Raw genomic sequence first — 18,972 nt, forward strand, 5'->3', positions numbered from 1 at the left:
ATGTACATCTGAATACTTCTGAGTGTGTCTTTGTGGACAGGTGTGTGGGTAAGAATGTTGATGGTCTTGGTGTGCGTACCAGTGTGCAGGGACTCCCGAAACTTCCGCAGCCTGGTGGTGTGTGTCTGATCCAGGTTGTATGGGTGTATGAGACCTGACCCAGATTGGAATTCTTGCTCTTCCATTTGGCGGCTGTGCGACACTGGCTAAGATTCCTCAATTTCATGGACGTAAAATGGAGATAATTTTACGGTGAGGGTTCAAGGGGACTGTGGTGTAAAATGCCAGTCCACTCTGGGGGCTCAGTGAGTGTGTTGCCCAGGCTGCCCTTGTTACAAGTGTGGTGGCACTGCGACTTGAACTCAGGTCTCCTGTCCCCAAAATGGCAAGGCTGGACTGCTTTTAGTGACTCTCTTCCCCATCACAGATTTCTTATCTCTGGCCTTGAGGAGGAGAGATCTCCCCCACAGACTTGGGCCAGGGTGGCCCAGGGCCCTCACTTCACTGCATTGGTAGCTTCCAGCAGTTTGTGTCCTGTGCAAACTGATTTTTTGGTGTATTTACTTTTTAAAAATGTGCATATAGTTAAAACAATTATATGTGACAGAGCACATGTATAAAGTGCAGAATCCCTTCCTTTCAGCCACTGATCTCAGTACAACTTCCGACCTGCGCATAGCCTTCTAGGTTACAAAAGGTGTTGACAGTCTTTTTGTCTAGGGTCTGGACTTTAATTTGATGCCAGGGAGGGTTGCCAGCTTTAGCAAATCAAAATACAGGGTGTTCAGTCAAATTTGAATTTCAGATAGGTGAATAATTTTTAGTGTAAGCATGTCCCCAGTTTTTTTAGTATTGTTGTATCATACAATATTGGAAACATACTAAAAAAATTCATCTTATATCTGAATTTAAATTTGACCGGATGTTCTACATTTTATCTAGCAACCCTATCCTGGGACCGAGCACGCATGGGAGGGCATGGGAGCTCTCTCAGGGGTTACTAGTTAGGCATTGCTCTGTGGCCAACCACTGCAGGAGGAGTGAGGAAGAGTGTCTTTGCTAAGGCCCAGAATGTCCTCCTGCATTTATTTAGTATCCAGTGCCCCCCAACCAGGTCACCTCAGGTTTCTAGCTGAAACCTTTGCTGATTTCTTGCCTTTCTCACCAAGCAAGAGAGGAGACTTAGTCTCTGTTCGTTTATCTGTGCTATGGGGATAAACTAGTACCAAGTCTAAGGTGTAAGCTGACTGCCTACCAGGTGAGTGCAAAGTGTGTTGTAAGTGAGTATGCATCAGCAGTATTAGGAAACCTCTGTTAGGGGGGAAAAAAAAGGAAACCTCTGTGCTGGTGGTTACTAGTTTCTCTCCTTGAAAACAATGTGAAGGGTCACATGGAAGTAGGGTTGATTATTAAGAGAGTTGGGATTAAAATGAACAAGGGCACAGGGCAGGCCAGAGGGAGGTCTGAGAGGATTCACAGAAACTGATTCAGTTTTGGGTTCCAGAATGAGCAGTGGCAGTCAGGGAGAACACTGGGCCTTGGGCCTCCCCTCAACTGAAAAGGAGCCATGGTCATGCTTATGGGTGGACCAGACCCTGGCCTTCTCTGGATAGCAGGATGGGCCCTCAAACACCAGGTCATGGACTTGGGCCAGGTACTAACTCATCGCTCCAAGTGGATGACCTGCCCACTAGGCCCTGGTGGTCTGACCTGATGGCTAGATGCCTACCTAAACTCAAATTTCATCTGTCTTCTTTATTCTGTCATCCAGGCCTTTAAGGACAGCTTTTCTCAGAGATTATCTGAGATGCAGGATGTCAAGGATCTGGTATTTAGGAAGCGCAGGAAGCGTCATGCCCTACACCTACTGGGTACCTGGGTTGCAATAGCCTTCATTCCCAGTTGAGTATTAGGTGGGACTTTGAGGTCATGGCCACCTGTCTTCAAGCTACCCAATCCCCACCCTGAGGCAGACACAGTGGATGGGAACCATTTGAAGTGAAAATATGAACATTATTTAATAACTGATCTTCTGTAATAAACCATTTGAAAATATTTTACAAGGAATCACACACACGATATTTTACAAAGTTTCTTGACTTTTTGTCACTGTTGTTTTTCTGACTTGTCTGTACAAAATAGAACAACAACCAAAAAAAAAAAGGGCAGAGAAAAGGAAATGGCCCCCCAGTCCCCCACAGATCCCCCGAGCCCGAGGTGAGGGGGCAGCCAGGTCGGGTGGGTGATGAGAAGGATTAGACCCAGCTGGGGGTTGGACAACTACCTGATGGGGATTGTTTGTCTGTTTTCCTGTTTTTTAAACTTAAAATATATATTTATTTTTCTGTATATGTTTCTTTTTTATTTTTATATTCTCCATTGAGCACCTGACTACACTACAGTTACACACACGCCCCCGCAAGACATGGCTGGCATCTAGGCTGGGTGTACAGCATGGGTGCCCACCCTGGCACCAGCAGCGGGCATGGACCATACACACACACTGAGAAAGCAACAAGCAACGTGACATTAATTAATGGAGCCATTAATTAATGCATCACCCTCCCCCCTCCTCCCAGTCCATCTGAGCCTCTTGGCCACATCCCCCTGCTCTCCCGTCCCCCACTTGCCCCCAGGCTGGGATGCCTATGGGGGAAATGATCAGAATGAATGGTGTGAAGACATGTGCCTGGGCCCAGCCTCTGTGTGTGCACAGAGTGTGCATGTGTGTGTGTATGCGTGCACGTGTGTGTTCAGCAGGGGAGAGCAGTTTGCTCCCCCTCCCCCATTGTGTGAGTGTGAAGAAACAGGGAGTAGAGCACAGGCCTGAGTGTGTAAGGGCCAGATTGGGGGTGGGATAGCCCAGCCAGGAGTGATCATGTCACTCTGGCTAAGGCAAAGGGCAATGTCTGGTGAAGATTCCTCTGCCAAGAGGTGCAGGCAGTGGCATGTGGTCTTGCTGGGGGCCTGACACTAGTGCGAAATGGTTACAATGAGCACCTGGTGGGGTGAGGGACATTTCTAGGACACTGGTGGCTAGGGTGGGACAGAGGTGAACCCCCTGTTCCAGCATTTGGCACTGTTTGACATTCAGCTTTAGAGACAGAGGACCAGCTGGGCTGCAGGTCAGATTAGAGGTGGGCAGTGAGCAGATGAAGTGTGCATGTGCCAACCCTCCCACCAACCCCCTGCCCTGTGTAAGGCTTTGTGAGCCCCTACCCCCACCCCATCCCATGGTGTGTGTGTGTGTGTGTGTGTGTGTGTGTGTGTGTGTGTGTGTGTGTGTCTGTGTGTTCGTCCTCCTAGGTAAGTCTAATGTGAATCCAGTTTCTGCCCTCAGGGCTCCAGGTGTTTATGGGGTTGTGTCTGAGCCAGTGTCACTGTCACTGGCCTGTCACCTGCAGGGCTGGAAGAAGGTGGGAGGTGGCTGTAGGCCTGATAGGGGCAGGAGCCATCGAGGGGCTGCCTCAGGACCTCCCTCCTGCCAGGACTTAAGATGGGATGCACAAGCCTCAAACTGCCCATCTCAACTTCATTATTCCCAGGGAATCCAGATTTGGTCCTGGGTGGGACATAAGGGCCAGGTTAGAGAAGTCCAGCTGGGGCAGGGCCTAGGTCTCCCACACAAAGGGAGCCTTGGGGCAGGGTGGGCAGTGGAGGCCTGGTTTGGCACCAGTACTGTGGCTTCCCTGTCCCAGCCCTCAGGGGCGGGTGAGTCCAGTTGGAATAAGGGGTCTGGGGTCACTTTGACAGTTCGGCGGCGAGATGTGGCTTGGGGGCCAAAGACCTGCGGCACCCTCCTTTGGGACCCCCCCCCCCCCCCCTTCCAAGGCTCAGACTTGGGTCTGGCTACTCAGGTCCTTCGGTGAGGGAGGAAGCGAGGCTCTAAGGCGGGGTGTGGGGGGCAGGGGAGAGGCGGGGAGGCCTGGGGAGGGGCAGGAGGGGGCGCTCAGACGCGGCGCGAGGCGTGGGCGTGGACTTGGGGCTGCGGCCGAGGAGGCAAGCCCAGGAGGAGCAGCAGCTGCAGGGAGACCAGGACGCCCAGCGACGGCGGGAAGGAAGCTCCGCGGCCGCAGTCTGAGGTATCTTCCTGCGGGAAGAGGCAAGGTACAGGTCGGCCTGGCGGCCCAGGGAAGGGAGGGGGACCGGGATGTAAAGTGCGCCGCCCCCTCCTCACCGTCGCGTTGTAGTCAAAGCAGATATGCGGGCCTCTCCGGTATCGCGGTCTCTGCACCAGTTCACACTGCTCCGGGCCGTCCGCTGGGCATGGGTGGGGAGTCAAGGAGGCGGCAGGGCACTGAGGGGGCACGCGGGACAGGAGGGGGCGCGGGCGGCGGGGAGCGGCGGGGGCAGGATACAGTGTGTCTCTTTCTGCAGAAGCCGGCCACCCTCACACTGGCTGCACAGAGGCTTCTCAGCCACCACGAAGAGAAGGTTGGTGTTGGTCAGTCTTTGCGCGTGGAACAGCCTGGAGGCAGTCCGGAAAGGCGGGGCTTTGAGACTCGCCCCGCCCCTCCCCGCTGTAGCCCCGGTCCAGCTCCGGGCCGCGCCCACCCGGCAGGCCCCGCCCATGGTCCCACCAGGCTACAGCCAGCCCTCCGGTCCCGATCCCCGCGGGTACCTGGAGCAGTTTCCGCAGTCGATGATGGCGTTGTAGGAGGCGTTCACTGACCCGAAGTAGTACTGGGTCTGTTTCATGACGCAGCTGCTCTCTCGCGCTTCGGGGTTCCCCTCAGCCTCCGCGGGGTCTGCGAGGGCCCAGAGCGCCTCAGCCCCACCCATTCACCCTGGCAAGGTCTCGGGTTTCAGCCTCGCTCAACTTTAAGCCCCGACCTCCCTTTGGGATGGGTCCGGGCTTAGACTGGGGAGGGGGTTCGAGGAGGGGCCTCTAACGCCCCACCTACCTGCCTGGAACCAGCTGTGATAAATGAGGCCATAGAGAAGCTGCTGGAACAAGGACCTGTAGGGCAGGGGTCACTGAGTGGGAGTGGTCAGCAGAGGCCAGTGCCCTGCCCCACCACTTCTCTTGAGCCCTTCTGGTCAGGGAGCACCCTTCCTCCGCTCCCTTCCCCTTTGGACTCACCAGGCTGCAGCCGAGGTCCACCAGGCCAAGTTAAGGAAGTCTGCAATAGTGGGCTGCAGTGGAGAGAGGGGCATGGGCTGCTACTGCTGTCCCGGAACCTGGGTCACCCCCAGCTCTCTTGTCAGAGGTGGAGCGTCATCTGTGAGCAGGTCTCCCAGCCTCCCCCCCCCCCGTTGCCCCCCCCCCCCATCTCCAGACCAGGCATTGCTGGGGCTCACCACAAAGACCCCCCGGGGTGCAGCACCCAGGTTGCCTGGGGGTTGGGGGGCGCAGGCTGCCTGATAGTCGTAGGACTCTTTGCGGGTGTAGAAGGAGTTATTGTAGAGTGCCAGCATCAGGTTGGCATCCACCTCACTGAAGAACCTGCCCACCTGGGAATGTCAGGAGGGAGTGGTAGTCACAGGGTTGGCAGTGCCACAACCCCAGAAAGCTCAAACCTTGGCCTCCTCCTTCTACCCTCTCCCTGACCCTCACCTGGTCCCACTGATGATTCTGGTTTGACAGCACCAGGAATCCCCCATCATCAATGAGGACACAGAGCAGGTCCTGAAAGGTGGAGAAGGAGGGGGAAGATGGAGAGGGGCTCAGGCCCAGACCTTCCTCCCCAGACCCTGGCAGTCGGGTGGTTGGGTAGAAGGGGCACCACTCCCCCAGTTGTGGTAAAGCTGTAAAGGGTGGGATGTTGAGACCCCCAGGCCAAACGATAGGCTAGGAGTTGCAGTTGGGATTAAGAAATCAGGGATCAGGGTAAGCTAGGGTTCGGGGTACACACACCTCATTGTTAACCTCGCAGTCCATCTCACAGTGGCTGCTGGGACCACACTGCTGGGCAGAGAGCAAGGACCATAAGGTGCCCGCCAGTTTTCCCCCTCCCATCACCCTTTGTACATCTAGATCCCCAGGCCATCTACAACAACCACTGCCTCCCCATAGACACAGGAACCACTCTGAGTGGTAAGGATTTCCGGGAGACTCTAGAATGGGTTTTGCTGGGCTTACTGCCCCCACACCTGCCCAAGTACCTTCTGAGGCTGGTCCTGGTGGGTACGGTTGCTGGCTAGCACCTTGAACTTCTCGGCCCAGGCCTCTAGGTCCAGCTTAACACCTACCACTATAGGGGAGAGCAAGGGGTCATCAATGCCCACCTTCCTGGGCAGCACCCTGCCCATCGTCTCTTTCTCCACCTCCACCCCAGGCATTCACCTGCTGGCCTCAGTGTGCGTCCACCCAGGCTGAGCTCCACAGCTGTGCTGACGAGGATGCCCACTGTGTCATTCTCCAGCTCCAGTGGCCTTAACAGGGCTGGCGGTGGGGTGGGATGGTCAGGAGTAGGGGGTGGTGGTTACACTGACCACTCTGTGCTGGGCCTGTGGACCCAGGGGCCCAAGCCAAGTACCCAGTACCCAATGTAGTGTTTGGCACAGCCTAGCTCTCTCTCCTCATCTGCCCCAGTCTCAGCCAGCCTCATGTTTGAGAGGGGCCTCAGAGAGCAGAGCCTAGTCTTGGCTGAGCAGACAGGGAAGCCTCAACTTCCCATCTGTTGCTGGGCACCCTGGAGAACACTCACCATCCTGGTGAGGGGGCTTGAAGACATAGCCATGGTTGTCCAGGCTACGACGGTAGAAGCTGGCATTGAAGGGCTCTGGATTCTCCATCCAGTCATCCGCTGCTCTGGTTATCCGACAAAGACAGAGGTCAGTAGAAGGGGTGGTGTATGGGGGACAGTGTCTCAGCCAGGTGCAAGGAGGCCTATGGGAAGCAGGACAGAGGCAGGGTCCCAGACAGGGGCAGGGTGTTGGGTGGCAGGGTTGGTTACTTACTTGTTGGGGAATATGCGAGTGATGCCACCATCAGTGGCAGCGAACACGGCCAGAAGGCTGTACCTGGGGGGCAGCAGGGAGGTGAGTCACAGGCTTGCCTTCTGCAGGGCAGGGCCAGGGCCTCTGGGCCCATCCCAACCTCCTGCTCCCACAGGCTGGGTGATGCCTACGTGTTGAGATCCTGGTCCCGCCACACACGCTCCACCAGCTGCTGTGTGATGCCTGTGTCCAAGATCAGGTTGTGCAGAAGGAAGTTGTTGCCTAGAACCGGAGGTTAGGGGTGGAGGGGCCATCTTCTTGTGGCTCCCTGCCCACTCTCCCCCATATACCCAAGGCTCCAATAGGAGCCTTTCCCACTATCTGGCCCAGGTCCTGCCCTGGGCATGGGTCTGCATCACACCTGCCCGGTCTCTGGGTTCTTTTGGGCTGCCCCCTTGTGGCCTGGGCACTGCCCAGACCCGGCTGCCCCACTAGGCACTCACACTGCTTGGAGTCTGGAGTCACTTTCTCCATGAGCTCAATGAAGTTTTTCAGGAACTCGGTGTTGTTGTCTGAGGCATTCAGGTCCTTGCAATACTCTCTGGGGGTGGGGAGGGGCAAGAAGAGTGGGCTTGGGGGGCTGGACAGAGCAGTAGGGTTGAGGTTTCTCAACAGGCCTGTCTGGCCATTGGCTGAGAAGCCTGCGCCTTTGGCAGGGGGTGTGTATTCTTATAGGCTGCCACCTCTGAATAGGGGCGGAGCTGACACAAGAGTGATGGTCTGCTTCCTCCAATCTGGCAGGTTCTCCCTCCAGGGCATAGCCCTGGACCCTGACGGCACACCTGGGAGGCCCCAGGAGATGCCTCATGGCTGGCCCGTCCACCTGTATGCTGTGGCGTTCCCGTGGGCACACGGTGGGTGAAGTACCGGCGCTGACTTAGCCTAAATATAAGACTTCAACCTGCCGCTTCCTAGCTTTGCACCTTTGGATGACTCACTTAAGCTCCCCAAGCCTCAGTTTTTTCCATACCACAGAGGGTGTCAGGAAGTCAGTGGGAACACGTGGGTCCTCAGACTGGCTGCTCCTTCTGCTCGGAATACTCTTCCCCTAGAGGCGGACAGTCCAAATCCCTCACCTCCTCAAGGCCCTCACTGGGCTCAGGCTCTGGCTCCAGAGAACATAACGTGGGAGTTTTGGGACATGGGAGGCCCGCTTCAGGCTCTGTTCCCCCAGGAAGTCTTGGTGAGCAGTCCTTCCACCCTGGTAGATGGAGCTATCTCTCCTGCCTAATCCTTCCTTCACACGGCTGCCACTAGAGACCTCCCCACTGGCCTGAATGCAGCAACTTTGTGGGGATTATTAAAATGCACTGCTTCCCTACACCGTGCTAGGGTGCACAGTTTGGTAAGGGCAAAGCTGGGGGCAAGCTGGGTTTCAGCCCCCACTTGCTCTCTGGCCCCTATGGCCTTTGTACAGCGCACAACCTGTACTTCTGTGGTGGGGGGGGGCACAGCTGATACATCCAGAGTGATGCCCACAGTTGTGCTTCAGATACAGTTCCCCCACAGTGCCCCCCAAGAGTATGTACATTTACATTTGTGGGTTACTTCATTCACTCACCCAACATGTATTTATTGAGCTCTCCCAAGCCAAAGATACAGAAGTGACAAAAACAAACACAGTCCCCTCTCTCAGGGTCATGTAGGCCACACAGGCCTTTTCACTCATTCCCACAGTCACTAATGCACACAGCCCACTCCGTATTTACACTCAGACTCTTACAAACATACACAATTACTCACAAACACAAACACACATCTACAGAGAGAGAAATTTGTGGGTGCATGCACACACGTGCACACACATGGAGGTTAGGAATGTCCAGAGCCCCCGTGTGGTGCCTGAGAGTGCCCATGAGTCTCTGTCAGTTGTACCCACCTGCCCTCATCCAAAGCCAGGTCACAGGGAAGGGCTTCACCACCGGGGGAGCTGCTGGCCTCCTCACTTTGGGCCAACAGGCAGAGCGTGTATACCCAAGGATGTGTGTGTGCACGCTGAGTGTGCACTTGAGGGATGGTCCAGGCCCGGGCCTGCACTGGGCCCTGACCCTTCACTTGCCAGAGCACCTCTTTAAAGCCCTTGTACCCTCTACCTCCCCCAGTCCTCTGTGAGCCATCACACCTAAACTCAGCACTGCTGACAGGGGCTCTGGCTGGCTCATCCACACAAACACTGAGTGACACAGGACAAGGACGAGGTGCAGGGTGGGAGTTGGGGAGGGTACCACAAACCAGAGCAGCAGCTGCCCAGTCACGAGTGTGCTGTGGACAGCCCGCCCAGGGCAGAAAGGGCTCCTTCCCGGTGGCCCGGGAGGGCAGGGAATATCAGCAGAGTCCAGAGCCCTCCTGCCCCAGGCCTGGTGGGGGCTGGAGCTGTGGGCAGCTGGCCACTGCTGCCTGGTGCGGCTGCATGGCCCAGGGTATGCACATGGCCGCACATACGGGGCTATGCATGGGGTGGGGGGCGACACTGCACAGGACACACACACACAGAGCTCCAGGCAGCAGTGCAGGAGGCGGGGCCAGGGCGGTTGGGGTTGGGGAGGACACCTCAGCAAGGCCACACGCAAGCTACCTGGGAGCAATGAAAACATGTCCTTCAGACTCAAAGCTGCTGGGGAGCAGGAACTCAAAATCTGCAACAGAAACGGGGGGTTATCCGGCGGGGGCTGGGGAGGCAGGAGGCCAGGGGGCTCAGAGCTGATGGGGCTGGAGGGACAGGGCAGAGGGTGGCTTGAGGGAGGGGGAGACACCAGCAAAGAGGGAACCCGCCACTTCCACGTTCGAGCCAGAGAGAAGGGGCGGGCAGAGAGAAGGGGTGGGCGGGGAGGGGTGGAGGGCCTGTGGAGACTACAGCATCGCAGGAGGAGGGCAGTTATAGCCAATATGTTGCCCAGGCCTGGTCCTCTGTCGGCAGTGAGTCCCGTGGCGTGGCTGTATATGCTTCCATACGGCTGTATAGCACATATACACGGACACACACACACACATATATATACACACACTGCTATATATATGCATGGTCTGGGGGAGGCGCCGGTCTCGCTCTTATCACATCCGTAATGGAAAAAACCGCATGCTGAGCTTCCTTTGCCTCCAAAGAGACTTTGAGGAAGGGAATTGGCTTTTGGCCGCGGATTTTTATCTCTCTTTCTTTGCTGCAGCTGTTTGCATTTTGGTAGGTCTTGCTTTTGTTCTGTGTCAGGCATCAACATGGCCAAACCGAGGGAGTTTCTCACGGGCACAGACAGTCCAACCAGAGACGGTGTGGGCAGCTGGGGCTGGGCTGCAGTGCATTGTGGGGGTCCAGTGCTCTTTCTTGGGCTGGGAGGCTGGGTGAGGGGAGACTCATGCCTGAGAATGTTCCCATGCTGTGGAGGAAGGTGTGGGAGACAGGAAGACTCAGGAATGCTGCACAAACCTGTACACCTGCCATCTTGGGCTGGGAGCATGAGGCCAGGCAGGGAAGAAGGGTGGGTCTTTACCTTTCCTAGGACCTGTCCGGGTTCAGAGCAGCCAAAGAGGAATGCTGTGGCTCCAGAGAAGGAGTGCTCTTAGGGACCTATCAATTAGACCTGTGCATGGTGTGAGAGTGAGTGCGTATGTACATGGGAAAACGTGTGTTTGCATACCTGTGCAGGTGTACAAGTGTCTCTGTGTGGGTTTGTGAGTGAATTTGGGCTTCTCTGTGGCCTCTCCTGGCCCAGATGGATCAGCCACCTGGCAGGTCTGCATCTTGGAGCCATGCCCCTGCCCCTTGGCGTGTTGCACTCTGGGCAGCCCACCTTCCAATCCTGTTTTCACCAAGGTATGATCTCTCTGTCACCCCAAGGCTTATTTTTGCAGAAGAGGGGTCTTCTCTGTTCCCAGATACTCCCACAATGCACTGCAAGATTCGGGGAGGTGGGCTTGGGGTGCCTGCAGGAGCTGGGCAGTCACTGGTTGGACTGTTGCTTTCTGATGGGACTGTGAGGCAGGGTTTGGACACAAGCCGACAGGGAATGGGTGCGGGGGAGGGGAAGGAGGAGAAAGAAAAAGTAGGTAGGGGAGCAGGAAGGGAGACTAGGCTATAATTGTCATTGTTACCAGGGCCCTGCATTTCTGGGGTCAGTGGGAGGGATGTGGAAGGGGGAGAAAAGACAACTCAAGCCAGTGGGAGTAGGGCCTGTCCCCCACCCCCACCCAGGCCAGTGGTGCCAGCTGTATCCCCTTTGCTGGACTATGCTGGACAGGGCCCCTAGGGCTTCTTGGGGAGCCCTGGCTTCCAGGTCATGGGGACTGGGGACAGGAACCTCCCCTTGTGGCTCTCCATGCCTATCTGTCCAGGCAGGGGTATCTGCCCCTGTGGCAGAGACCCTCACATGCTGCCCTCTCTCACCCTCCTTGTTCTCCACCAGAGTCTGTGAGTTCAGTGCCTTTCTTTTTCAGGAATGTCTCGCTTGGGTACCCCTAAGTGCCAGAATCTTTTTGTTCATACACAGACTGATTCCCTCTAAGCTCTTTTGCTGGCCCTTGGGGTCCAGACATGGTTCCTTCCATTCCTGGCTAGGCTCACTGTCCCTGAGTCTGCTTTTATTTCCCAGGGGAATACCTTCTCCACACCTGACCCTCTGCCCCAGGGGCAGCAAGTACCAGGGTTGGGCTGGGCCAGTGGACCTTAGCAAAGTCTCTGGAGGCAGTGGGGGGCACCAGGACACAGGGGCTGCAGCACCTAGGCCGGTGCCCAGGATGGCTGGGCCTGCCTGGCTCTCCCAGTGGCATGGCTGCTGCCCTATCCTGCCCATCCCAGAATCAGGGTGTAGGGCTTCCAAAGCCTTCCGTCACCCCTTGGAGGGCTGCCAACTTCTGGACCAACTGCCAGAGATCACAGGAGGGAGAACTATCCCAGACGAAGCCTCATGTGGCTGGCACTTTCCTTTACCCTAAGCCTCACACATAAGCCCCACTGAAGACTGGTCTAGTCCTGCCTATCAGGCCCCCTGTCCTCCTGGGTGGGAGGTGGTGGAGAGGCATCCAGCCCTGTCCCCACTGTTGAGTTGTCTTAGAGGGACAGAGAAGGTGGGGGCGGGCAGGGGCCTGCCCAGAGGGAGAGAGGAGGATGAGGAGGGGGCCTGAGCTCTCAGAACACGCCGGAGACCACCCTGCAGGCAGGGCCAGGAGAAGGGCCCCTGGCTGTAATAGGGGTTTAGGGATGAGGGAAAAGGCAAGAACTAGAGGAGCCAAGGGGATGCTGGGAGGGAGCCCTGGAGAGCAGGGGTTTGGCTGGTCCTGGGCAGGGAGGGGGGCAAGCAGGGGTGTGAGGGTGGGTGGGGTGGGGAGAGGAGGGTGCACTGGTTCTGAATATACTTGCCCTTCAGTTTGCTGATTGGCACTGGGACAGTCCACCAAGAGAGAAAGCGAGGAAAACAAAAACAACACAAACACAAAAACAAACGAAAAGGGGGAGGGGAAGGGGAGGGGCACAAACAATATTTTATTCAATGGCTGTTTGAATGAAAATATTGTGTCTCATCATCATACCGAAAGGAAACTTCTTGCAAAAAAACGACATGAGAGAGAAAGAGAGAGCGAGAAAACTCAAAGGAGATGAGCCCCAGTCGGCCAGGCAGGTGGGGGGCGCCCGGTGGGGCCGGAGCCCCAGCCTCCCTCCCAGTGACCTCGGGCGGTGGGCAGGCGGGGCCACAGGCTCCAGAGGCCTCTTGGGGGAGGCCCAGGGTGAGCAGAACATGCAGGAATGAGCCACAGGCAGAGGAGTGGACCAGGGAGGGAAGGAAGGAGAGAGGTCCAGAGGAGAAGAGAGGGGGAGAGTGAAGGGGAGGAAGAGGCAGGGAGGGTGGGAGATGCAGGGGGGTGGAGAGAGCAGAGGGAGGGAAGGAGGGAGGAAGAGAGAGAAAGTAAAGGTGCTGGGGCAGGAGAGAAACGGAAGGAGCAGAAGGTAGAGGGAAGTGGGGAGACAGAGAAGGTGGGGGTGCAGGGAAGGGAAAAAGAAGGAGGGAGGGAGGGAGAGGGAAGGGAGAGGGGGAGAGGAGGAGGAGGGAGAGAAGGCAGCAAGAGAAATGGAAGGGCAGAGAGAGTGCGGCAGTGGGGGTTGGAGGAAGGTGAGAGGGGCTGATGAGGGGGGTGGAAAATGGGGGAGGATGAATGAGGAGGTCAGAGGAGGGGGAGAGAGACCCTGGGGGGGGGTGGCACCACAGGGGAGAGAGCTGCAGGGCACAGGGGGAAGGAGAGATGAGAAGAGGGGGTGTCTTCCAAGAATGCAGCCCCCAGAGGTGTGCGGGGGAGGCAAGCTAAGGAGGGAAGACACGCAGTAGGAGAAACTAAAACCAAAAACCTCAACGGAAATCATGAGAGAATGGTCTGGAACCAAATCTGAGAAAAGGCAGGCATGCAGATTTCCACAGACTTTCCGATGGCTGGTGCCCCAGCCTGCGGGTGCCTGGGGGTGGGCAGACTGGGCAGGAGAGGCTGCCTTGCCGCCAGCGGCTGGCTATGCTGCCTGGGGCCGGTGGCCAAGGTGCGGGGCAGAGGCAGGGGTGCAGGGCACAGGCAGGGGCCGGGCCACTTACACTTGACCTGCAGGATCTGGTCACTGAGGTTGGCTTGGAGGTAGAAGGTGCTGTAGGGCGGGAGCACAAGCCCTAGGCTGGGGATGAGGGGAGGAGAGGAGCATATGTCACTGCTGGGGAGAGGTGGGCCACATTGGCATTCAGCCCCCTCACCTTGGAGCTGGGCAGAGAGGCCCAGGCTGTGAAGTCCCCTCTCCTGACCACCAGGGCCACCTTTCCCTGTTAGCTGTGGGAGATTCACTCCCTAAACTCTTCTGGAGGCCTCAGAACTCCCAGCTCCAAAGCAACTCGCCACACCCCCCACATCCCCAGCGGCCTCCCCCAACACACCATGTGCCCAGCCAGCCTCCTCTATCTGGCCAGCAGCAAACTCAAAAGGGACAGAACACTGTCTGTGAGCTAGGCTGTTGGGTGCACAGCCATGGGAGTGGGGTCCCTCAGTCCTAGAGACTTAGGCCACGTGAGAGCCGTCAAAAAGCAGGGCTGGTGCTAACACCATGAGGAGCAGTCACGAGCTGGGATTGGGGTGTGAACGAGACCAGCTCTTGGGGGCACAAGGAGACAGCCTGTATTGCCTGGGCCTGACCCACAAGGGTAGCTGCTCCGAGGCTGTGGTGCCTGTTGAGAGCAGGCCTGGGGATGTGCTGAGGGTGACATCCTGGGTGCAGATACCCAGGGATACAATCCAAGCAGGGGTGACATGGGAGAGAGTGGTGTGGCATGGGGAGACATCAGATGCACTGTCTTGTCTCTGTCCAGTTCTTGAAGGGCCAGCAAAAGGCCCTTGGGGGACCGAGAGTCCTGGGGTGAGTAGTGAGCAGTTCTGGCTGCTGGTGCCCCACTGGGATCATGGCTGCAGTTGTTGAGAACGCACAGACTGGGCAAGCACAGGGCTCAGACTCTGGGCTCTGGGGCTGCCCCCACCCCTCCCTGCCTACCCAGCCCTCACCCACTCACCTGTAGTTGGTGCTCCTTATAGGTACCCAGGTGTAGTTCCGCATCACCTCGTCTACGTACCTCTGGGAGAAGAGGCTGAGTCAAGTACTTGGGCCAGTAGGCAGGGGTGGGGTGGAGTACGGGAGGATGCCCACTCTGACTCTGTGCCCCTATACCATCTTCTCACCTCGTCCAGGGACTTGACCAGCGTTCTGATTTGCTTGTGGCCCTTGTTGCCATCGATCATGCTCCGACGGATCTGGAAGGACCAGAGATGTGAGGGGTGGGGTCCCTACTCTCTGCTGCTCTGGGTACCCCCATCTCTACTCCTCTCCTTTTCCTTACCTCCTCTTTGTTCTCATCCTCCAGCTCAGCATCCAGGAAGTCCAGAGTCACAGGCTCCCGGAAGTTGGTGGTCTGTGGGAGGCAGGGCAGGAAGTCAGGGGTCCCCATCCTGTAGAGTTTACCCTCCTCCTGGCCACCCCCCTGGCTCACCTGGGGCTTGAGGTTGGGGTGCAGCAACACGTAGCCGTTCAGGTCAATGGCAAACACATAGCCGTTAGCTCCAAGCTGGGGGCGTAGATTGGGAGCTCAGGGCCTGGAGGGCTAGGCAGGGATTCTCTAGACTCTCGAGCTCTTCCTGAGCCTGCTTTCGATACCACTGAGGTTTGCCTGCCTGGGCCAGGGGCCCCCACATGCAATGTGACCTCGAGCCTGTTTTTCAAGCTGTTTCTCAAGCTCAAGTCCAGCAGGCTGGTATCCCGTGTGCACCAGCTCTTGCTGAGGCTGACCGGCATCATGGGACCACAATTTGATTTGGCCTTCTGCCTCAACTACCCCTGCTTGTCATGGAGCTGTCAGTCAGCCAGACTGCTCTGCCTCCACTGGCCCCTCAAGGCTGCTGTTACCCTCTCCTCCCCTCCCCACTAGTGTCTCCTCCTGGTCGCCATCTCAGTAGAGTGCATAGGGAAGAGAGTGCCCTTGGAATTCCCGGGTACCCCTTCCAGGTGGAAGTAAAGGATGAGTGAATGGGACTCTGGACTCACCCTTAGCTCTCTAGACTGTTTTCTCACTGCACATGGGGGCCAATGACATGGGGCCTTCATGTGGCTCAGGTGTAGACATGCTGTCACACACATCCCACCTCTACCCCTTTCACAACCAAACCTGAAACTGCCTTCAACACAGGCGCTGGGCCAGCCACACTGACCTTGCCCCCTCCCTGGTTTATGATTTTGTTTTTCACCTTTAGTCCTTTGCCCACAGAGTTTCCTGTAACTCCAAGGTACACCTCCTATCTATTTGACAGTCCAGGGGTCAGCAAACTATGGCCCATGGGCTATACCTGGCCCGCCACCTGTTACCGTATGGCTAGGAATGTTTCTTTTTACATTTTTAAGTGGTTGAAAAAGACCAAAAATGGAATTTTATTTCATGACATGTGAAAATTATGTGAAATTTAAATTTCATGATCCACAAACAAAATTGTATTCAAACACAGTCATGCCTATTTATTTGTTTTGTCTGTGGCTGTTTTCGCAGTTCAACAGCAGAACTGAGGATGAGTATTTACGCTGGCAGAGCCTATAATATTCATAGTCTAGCCTTTCACAGAAAGTTTGCCAACCCCAGCTCTAGGCCCAAGGTCACCTCCTCTGGAAGCCTCTCCTGACTGCCTGAATTCAGAGGTGTCCCTGGAGGTGCTGTAATCCCCATTAGACTCCTCTGCTGAGCCTGGCTTGTGTCCCTGTGGGGAGGCAGAGCATGGTGGATGGGCAGATGAATACTTACCGTGTAGTTTGGAGTGAGCCTCTTGATGTCATTCAGAGCCACATCGATGCCCATCACACCCAGGATCAGCTGGTTCTGGGAACAGAGGCATGGGGTCTGAAATGGGTTCAATTCCACGGGGAAGCCCCACTGTCCAAACCTCACGCCCAAGGCCTCAAGCTGTTCACAAATAGTTGCCCCTGTCCAGGCTGAAGGCCTGTCTGTCCCTCCTCCATCCCAGACCTGCTAGGGTATGCCTAGTTGTTCCCGAGTGGGGAACCTTACCTTCTTTTCCCCAGGGCCATCCTGTGTCAGGTTGAAAACAGGGAGGGTCCCTGTCACCACTAACCCCAGCCCCTGAAGGGAGAGGAAGAGGATGGGTTAGAGGATGTGGCCAGCCATGCCCTACCCTGAGTGTTCAGAGGATGGGCTCAGGCACAGGTCCCATTTTTTCTTCTGTTTGGTTTATTCCCATATGGGGGCCCTTAAGGAACATGACCTTGTGGACACATCTGTGGGGGCCCAGAGGCCTTACCAGTGCATCCTCATACACGTTGGTCCACTGCACCTGCTTGGCCTCCTTGCCTGCCAGTACCATGGGCCTGCCCAATACATCCAGATATTCCTGGGGAGAAGGTGACAGGGGTCACGAGTTCACATGCCCACTGCACCTTCCCTGTTCTGCCTCCCGGCATATCAGCACGTCACCAGAGGGCGCTCTGTGACAGCACATCACAGCACATCACATCACAGCAGCCCACTGTTCACGCAGTGCCCAGGAGGCAAGGTGCTGGGAGGTGGAGGCCGGGAGGTGCCCTACAGTCTCACCTGTGTGTTAATGCGGATGGCTCCAATGGAAGGGATCTCAAAATAGTAACCTGTGAGGGAAGAGGAGGCAGAGGTGGGTCTGGGTGGTACATGGGATCCATGGCACAGGGGCTTCTGTACCCTGGGATGTCAGCAGCCCTGGACTTGTCCCTCAGGACTCCTCTCTTTCTGGTGTCACTCCCCCCCAAACTCCTATCCCTTTAGTGCTCCCTTCCACTGCCCTGTCAATTGGACTGATGCTAGGAAAGGGGTCATGAGTGTAGGGGTGTAAGGAAGCAGAGGCAGGGTGAGGTCCCTCTTGCTAGGATGGTAGTGACATTCAGAGTCCACCCAGAGGCCAGGCCCAAATATATGGAGAGGTAGACTGACCAGCAAACAGACACAAGAGCAGATCAGACAGGAGATGGATGGACAATGGACAGACAGATGGGCCGAAAGATGCTCAGTCATATGGACAAGTTACATGGCCAGACAGAAAGATGGACAGTCACAGGCACAGGAAGATGGGCAGTGGGTAAACAGGCAGCTGGAAAGCTGGACGTACGGATGGACATGTGGACAATCAACCCAATGGACAGCAGGGCATGGCAGGCAGGCCCTGAGGCAGTGACGCTGGACGTGGTACCTTTGTTGGCACAGGCCATCCACTGCAGGGGTGTGACGTCGTAGTTGTGTTGCCCCACGGAGAAAGTGAACACACGCACCTGTTTGGGGCTTGGGGTTACTGCTGTGGCCACCAGATGACAGCCCTCCCCTGAACCGGGCCCAGGTCAGGGTGGCCCCCGCCTGGGCTGAGCCTCACCGTCCGGTTGGGCCAATTGTATTTCTCAAAGACATCCTGCACGCGGTCCTCACCACCATCCGTGAACATCATGATCATCTTATTGCAGTTGGCACGAGTGATGTTGGACTGGTCAGGAGTAGGTTTGGGGTCAGGCAGCTCTCGGCCCCTCCCCGGTCCAGGGGTGGGTCTCCCTCCCTCTGGAAGGCCTGGCCCTCAGACCCTCCTCCCCACAGCAGATGGTGCTTCTGCCCGAGCTGCCTGTTGGGCGCTAACAAGGCCATTCGTCTTGATTTCCCCGGTGTCACCAAGCCCGGGCCTTTGCCTGTCCCCAGCCACCCGCTCACCCACCCACGGGGCTCACGTTCTGCAGCTGGTCGAAGGCATACTCAAAGCCGGCCTTGTAGCCTGTGGTGCCCTTGGCCACCATGCCCTGCACAGCTTCCTTGAACACCTTCTTGTTACGCACATTGGCCTGCACCAGGTGTGTGAAGCATGACACAGGCTGTGCCTTTTCATTGAACTGCAGGGACAGTGAGGGTGGTGAGTGGCCTCAGGCTGGCCAGGGCAGTCAGCTGTTGCACGGTGAGGGGGTGGTGTGTGTATGACCCATTCCTCACCCGCTACCACCTTGGCACTCACCGAGGCCACGTTCACATAGTCATCATCAGAGAGCGTGTCCAGCATCTCACAGACGGACGTCTTCATCAGCTTCAGGGTCAGGCCACTCACGCTGCCACTCCTGGTAAGGTCATGGAGGCACTAGGTAGGCCTTAGGCATTTTCCTGCCGTTCCCTGATGAGTGTTCCCAGGCAGCAGATGGTCACCCCTTGCTTCCCCCCACCCCTTCTGCCAGCACTGCTCACTCACACATCCACGATGATGACCATGTCCTTGGGCGACGAGGCCCCCTGGATATACCTGCCCGGGAGAAGCCTCAATTAGGGCCAGCCTCCCTGGGACTTTGTGGGTCCTTTCTCCCTCCACCCATATATTGATTCAACATTGTTTCTACTGAGCATCCACTGCAGGGGCCAGACAGGGTCCTAGGCACCAAGGATATCACACTTAAAAAAACAGTCCTTGCCCATGACACGAGTGACCCTGAGCCAAAGGAGGCGTGAGCAGGTGATCCAGAGAGGGGGTAGA

General features: G+C 56.6%; 1 protein-coding gene across 12 annotated transcripts in view; it reads right to left on the reverse strand.

Annotated features, from left to right (window-relative positions):
• Positions 1 to 1,992: 1,992 nt before the first annotated feature.
• The window catches only part of CACNA2D2 (calcium voltage-gated channel auxiliary subunit alpha2delta 2), a 144,221-nt gene continuing 127,241 nt past the window's right edge, over positions 1,993 to 18,972 (reverse strand). The window contains exons 9-39 of one of the 12 annotated variants that reach the window (XM_045492906.1): positions 18,694 to 18,744; positions 18,466 to 18,565; positions 18,188 to 18,346; positions 17,845 to 17,952; positions 17,668 to 17,746; positions 17,043 to 17,092; positions 16,750 to 16,839; positions 16,500 to 16,571; positions 16,236 to 16,310; positions 14,940 to 15,014; positions 14,790 to 14,861; positions 14,632 to 14,703; positions 14,466 to 14,527; positions 13,509 to 13,585; positions 12,293 to 12,313; positions 9,518 to 9,578; positions 7,386 to 7,483; positions 7,074 to 7,164; positions 6,904 to 6,966; positions 6,651 to 6,754; positions 6,287 to 6,385; positions 6,106 to 6,194; positions 5,858 to 5,905; positions 5,558 to 5,629; positions 5,302 to 5,454; positions 5,084 to 5,136; positions 4,905 to 4,960; positions 4,622 to 4,748; positions 4,359 to 4,468; positions 4,178 to 4,265; positions 1,993 to 4,090 (exon numbers count right to left, since the gene is read on the reverse strand). In XM_045492906.1, the coding sequence (XP_045348862.1) occupies positions 3,886 to 4,090; positions 4,178 to 4,265; positions 4,359 to 4,468; positions 4,622 to 4,748; positions 4,905 to 4,960; positions 5,084 to 5,136; positions 5,302 to 5,454; positions 5,558 to 5,629; positions 5,858 to 5,905; positions 6,106 to 6,194; positions 6,287 to 6,385; positions 6,651 to 6,754; positions 6,904 to 6,966; positions 7,074 to 7,164; positions 7,386 to 7,483; positions 9,518 to 9,578; positions 12,293 to 12,313; positions 13,509 to 13,585; positions 14,466 to 14,527; positions 14,632 to 14,703; positions 14,790 to 14,861; positions 14,940 to 15,014; positions 16,236 to 16,310; positions 16,500 to 16,571; positions 16,750 to 16,839; positions 17,043 to 17,092; positions 17,668 to 17,746; positions 17,845 to 17,952; positions 18,188 to 18,346; positions 18,466 to 18,565; positions 18,694 to 18,744 (2,680 nt within the window). In that variant the 3' untranslated portion in view covers positions 1,993 to 3,885. Of the gene's footprint in view, positions 4,091 to 4,177; positions 4,267 to 4,358; positions 4,469 to 4,621; positions 4,749 to 4,904; positions 4,961 to 5,083; positions 5,137 to 5,301; positions 5,455 to 5,557; positions 5,630 to 5,857; positions 5,909 to 6,105; positions 6,195 to 6,286; positions 6,386 to 6,650; positions 6,755 to 6,903; positions 6,967 to 7,073; positions 7,165 to 7,385; positions 7,484 to 9,517; positions 9,579 to 12,292; positions 12,314 to 13,508; positions 13,586 to 14,465; positions 14,528 to 14,631; positions 14,704 to 14,789; positions 15,015 to 16,235; positions 16,311 to 16,499; positions 16,572 to 16,749; positions 16,840 to 17,042; positions 17,093 to 17,667; positions 17,747 to 17,844; positions 17,953 to 18,187; positions 18,347 to 18,465; positions 18,566 to 18,693; positions 18,745 to 18,972 lie in introns of all 12 variants that reach the window. The other 11 variants (XM_045492913.1, XM_045492909.1, XM_045492901.1 and 8 more) reach the window with 11 other exon arrangements.

This window comes from Leopardus geoffroyi, chromosome A2, assembly GCF_018350155.1.
Source record: "Leopardus geoffroyi isolate Oge1 chromosome A2, O.geoffroyi_Oge1_pat1.0, whole genome shotgun sequence".
NCBI lineage: Eukaryota > Metazoa > Chordata > Mammalia > Carnivora > Felidae > Leopardus > Leopardus geoffroyi.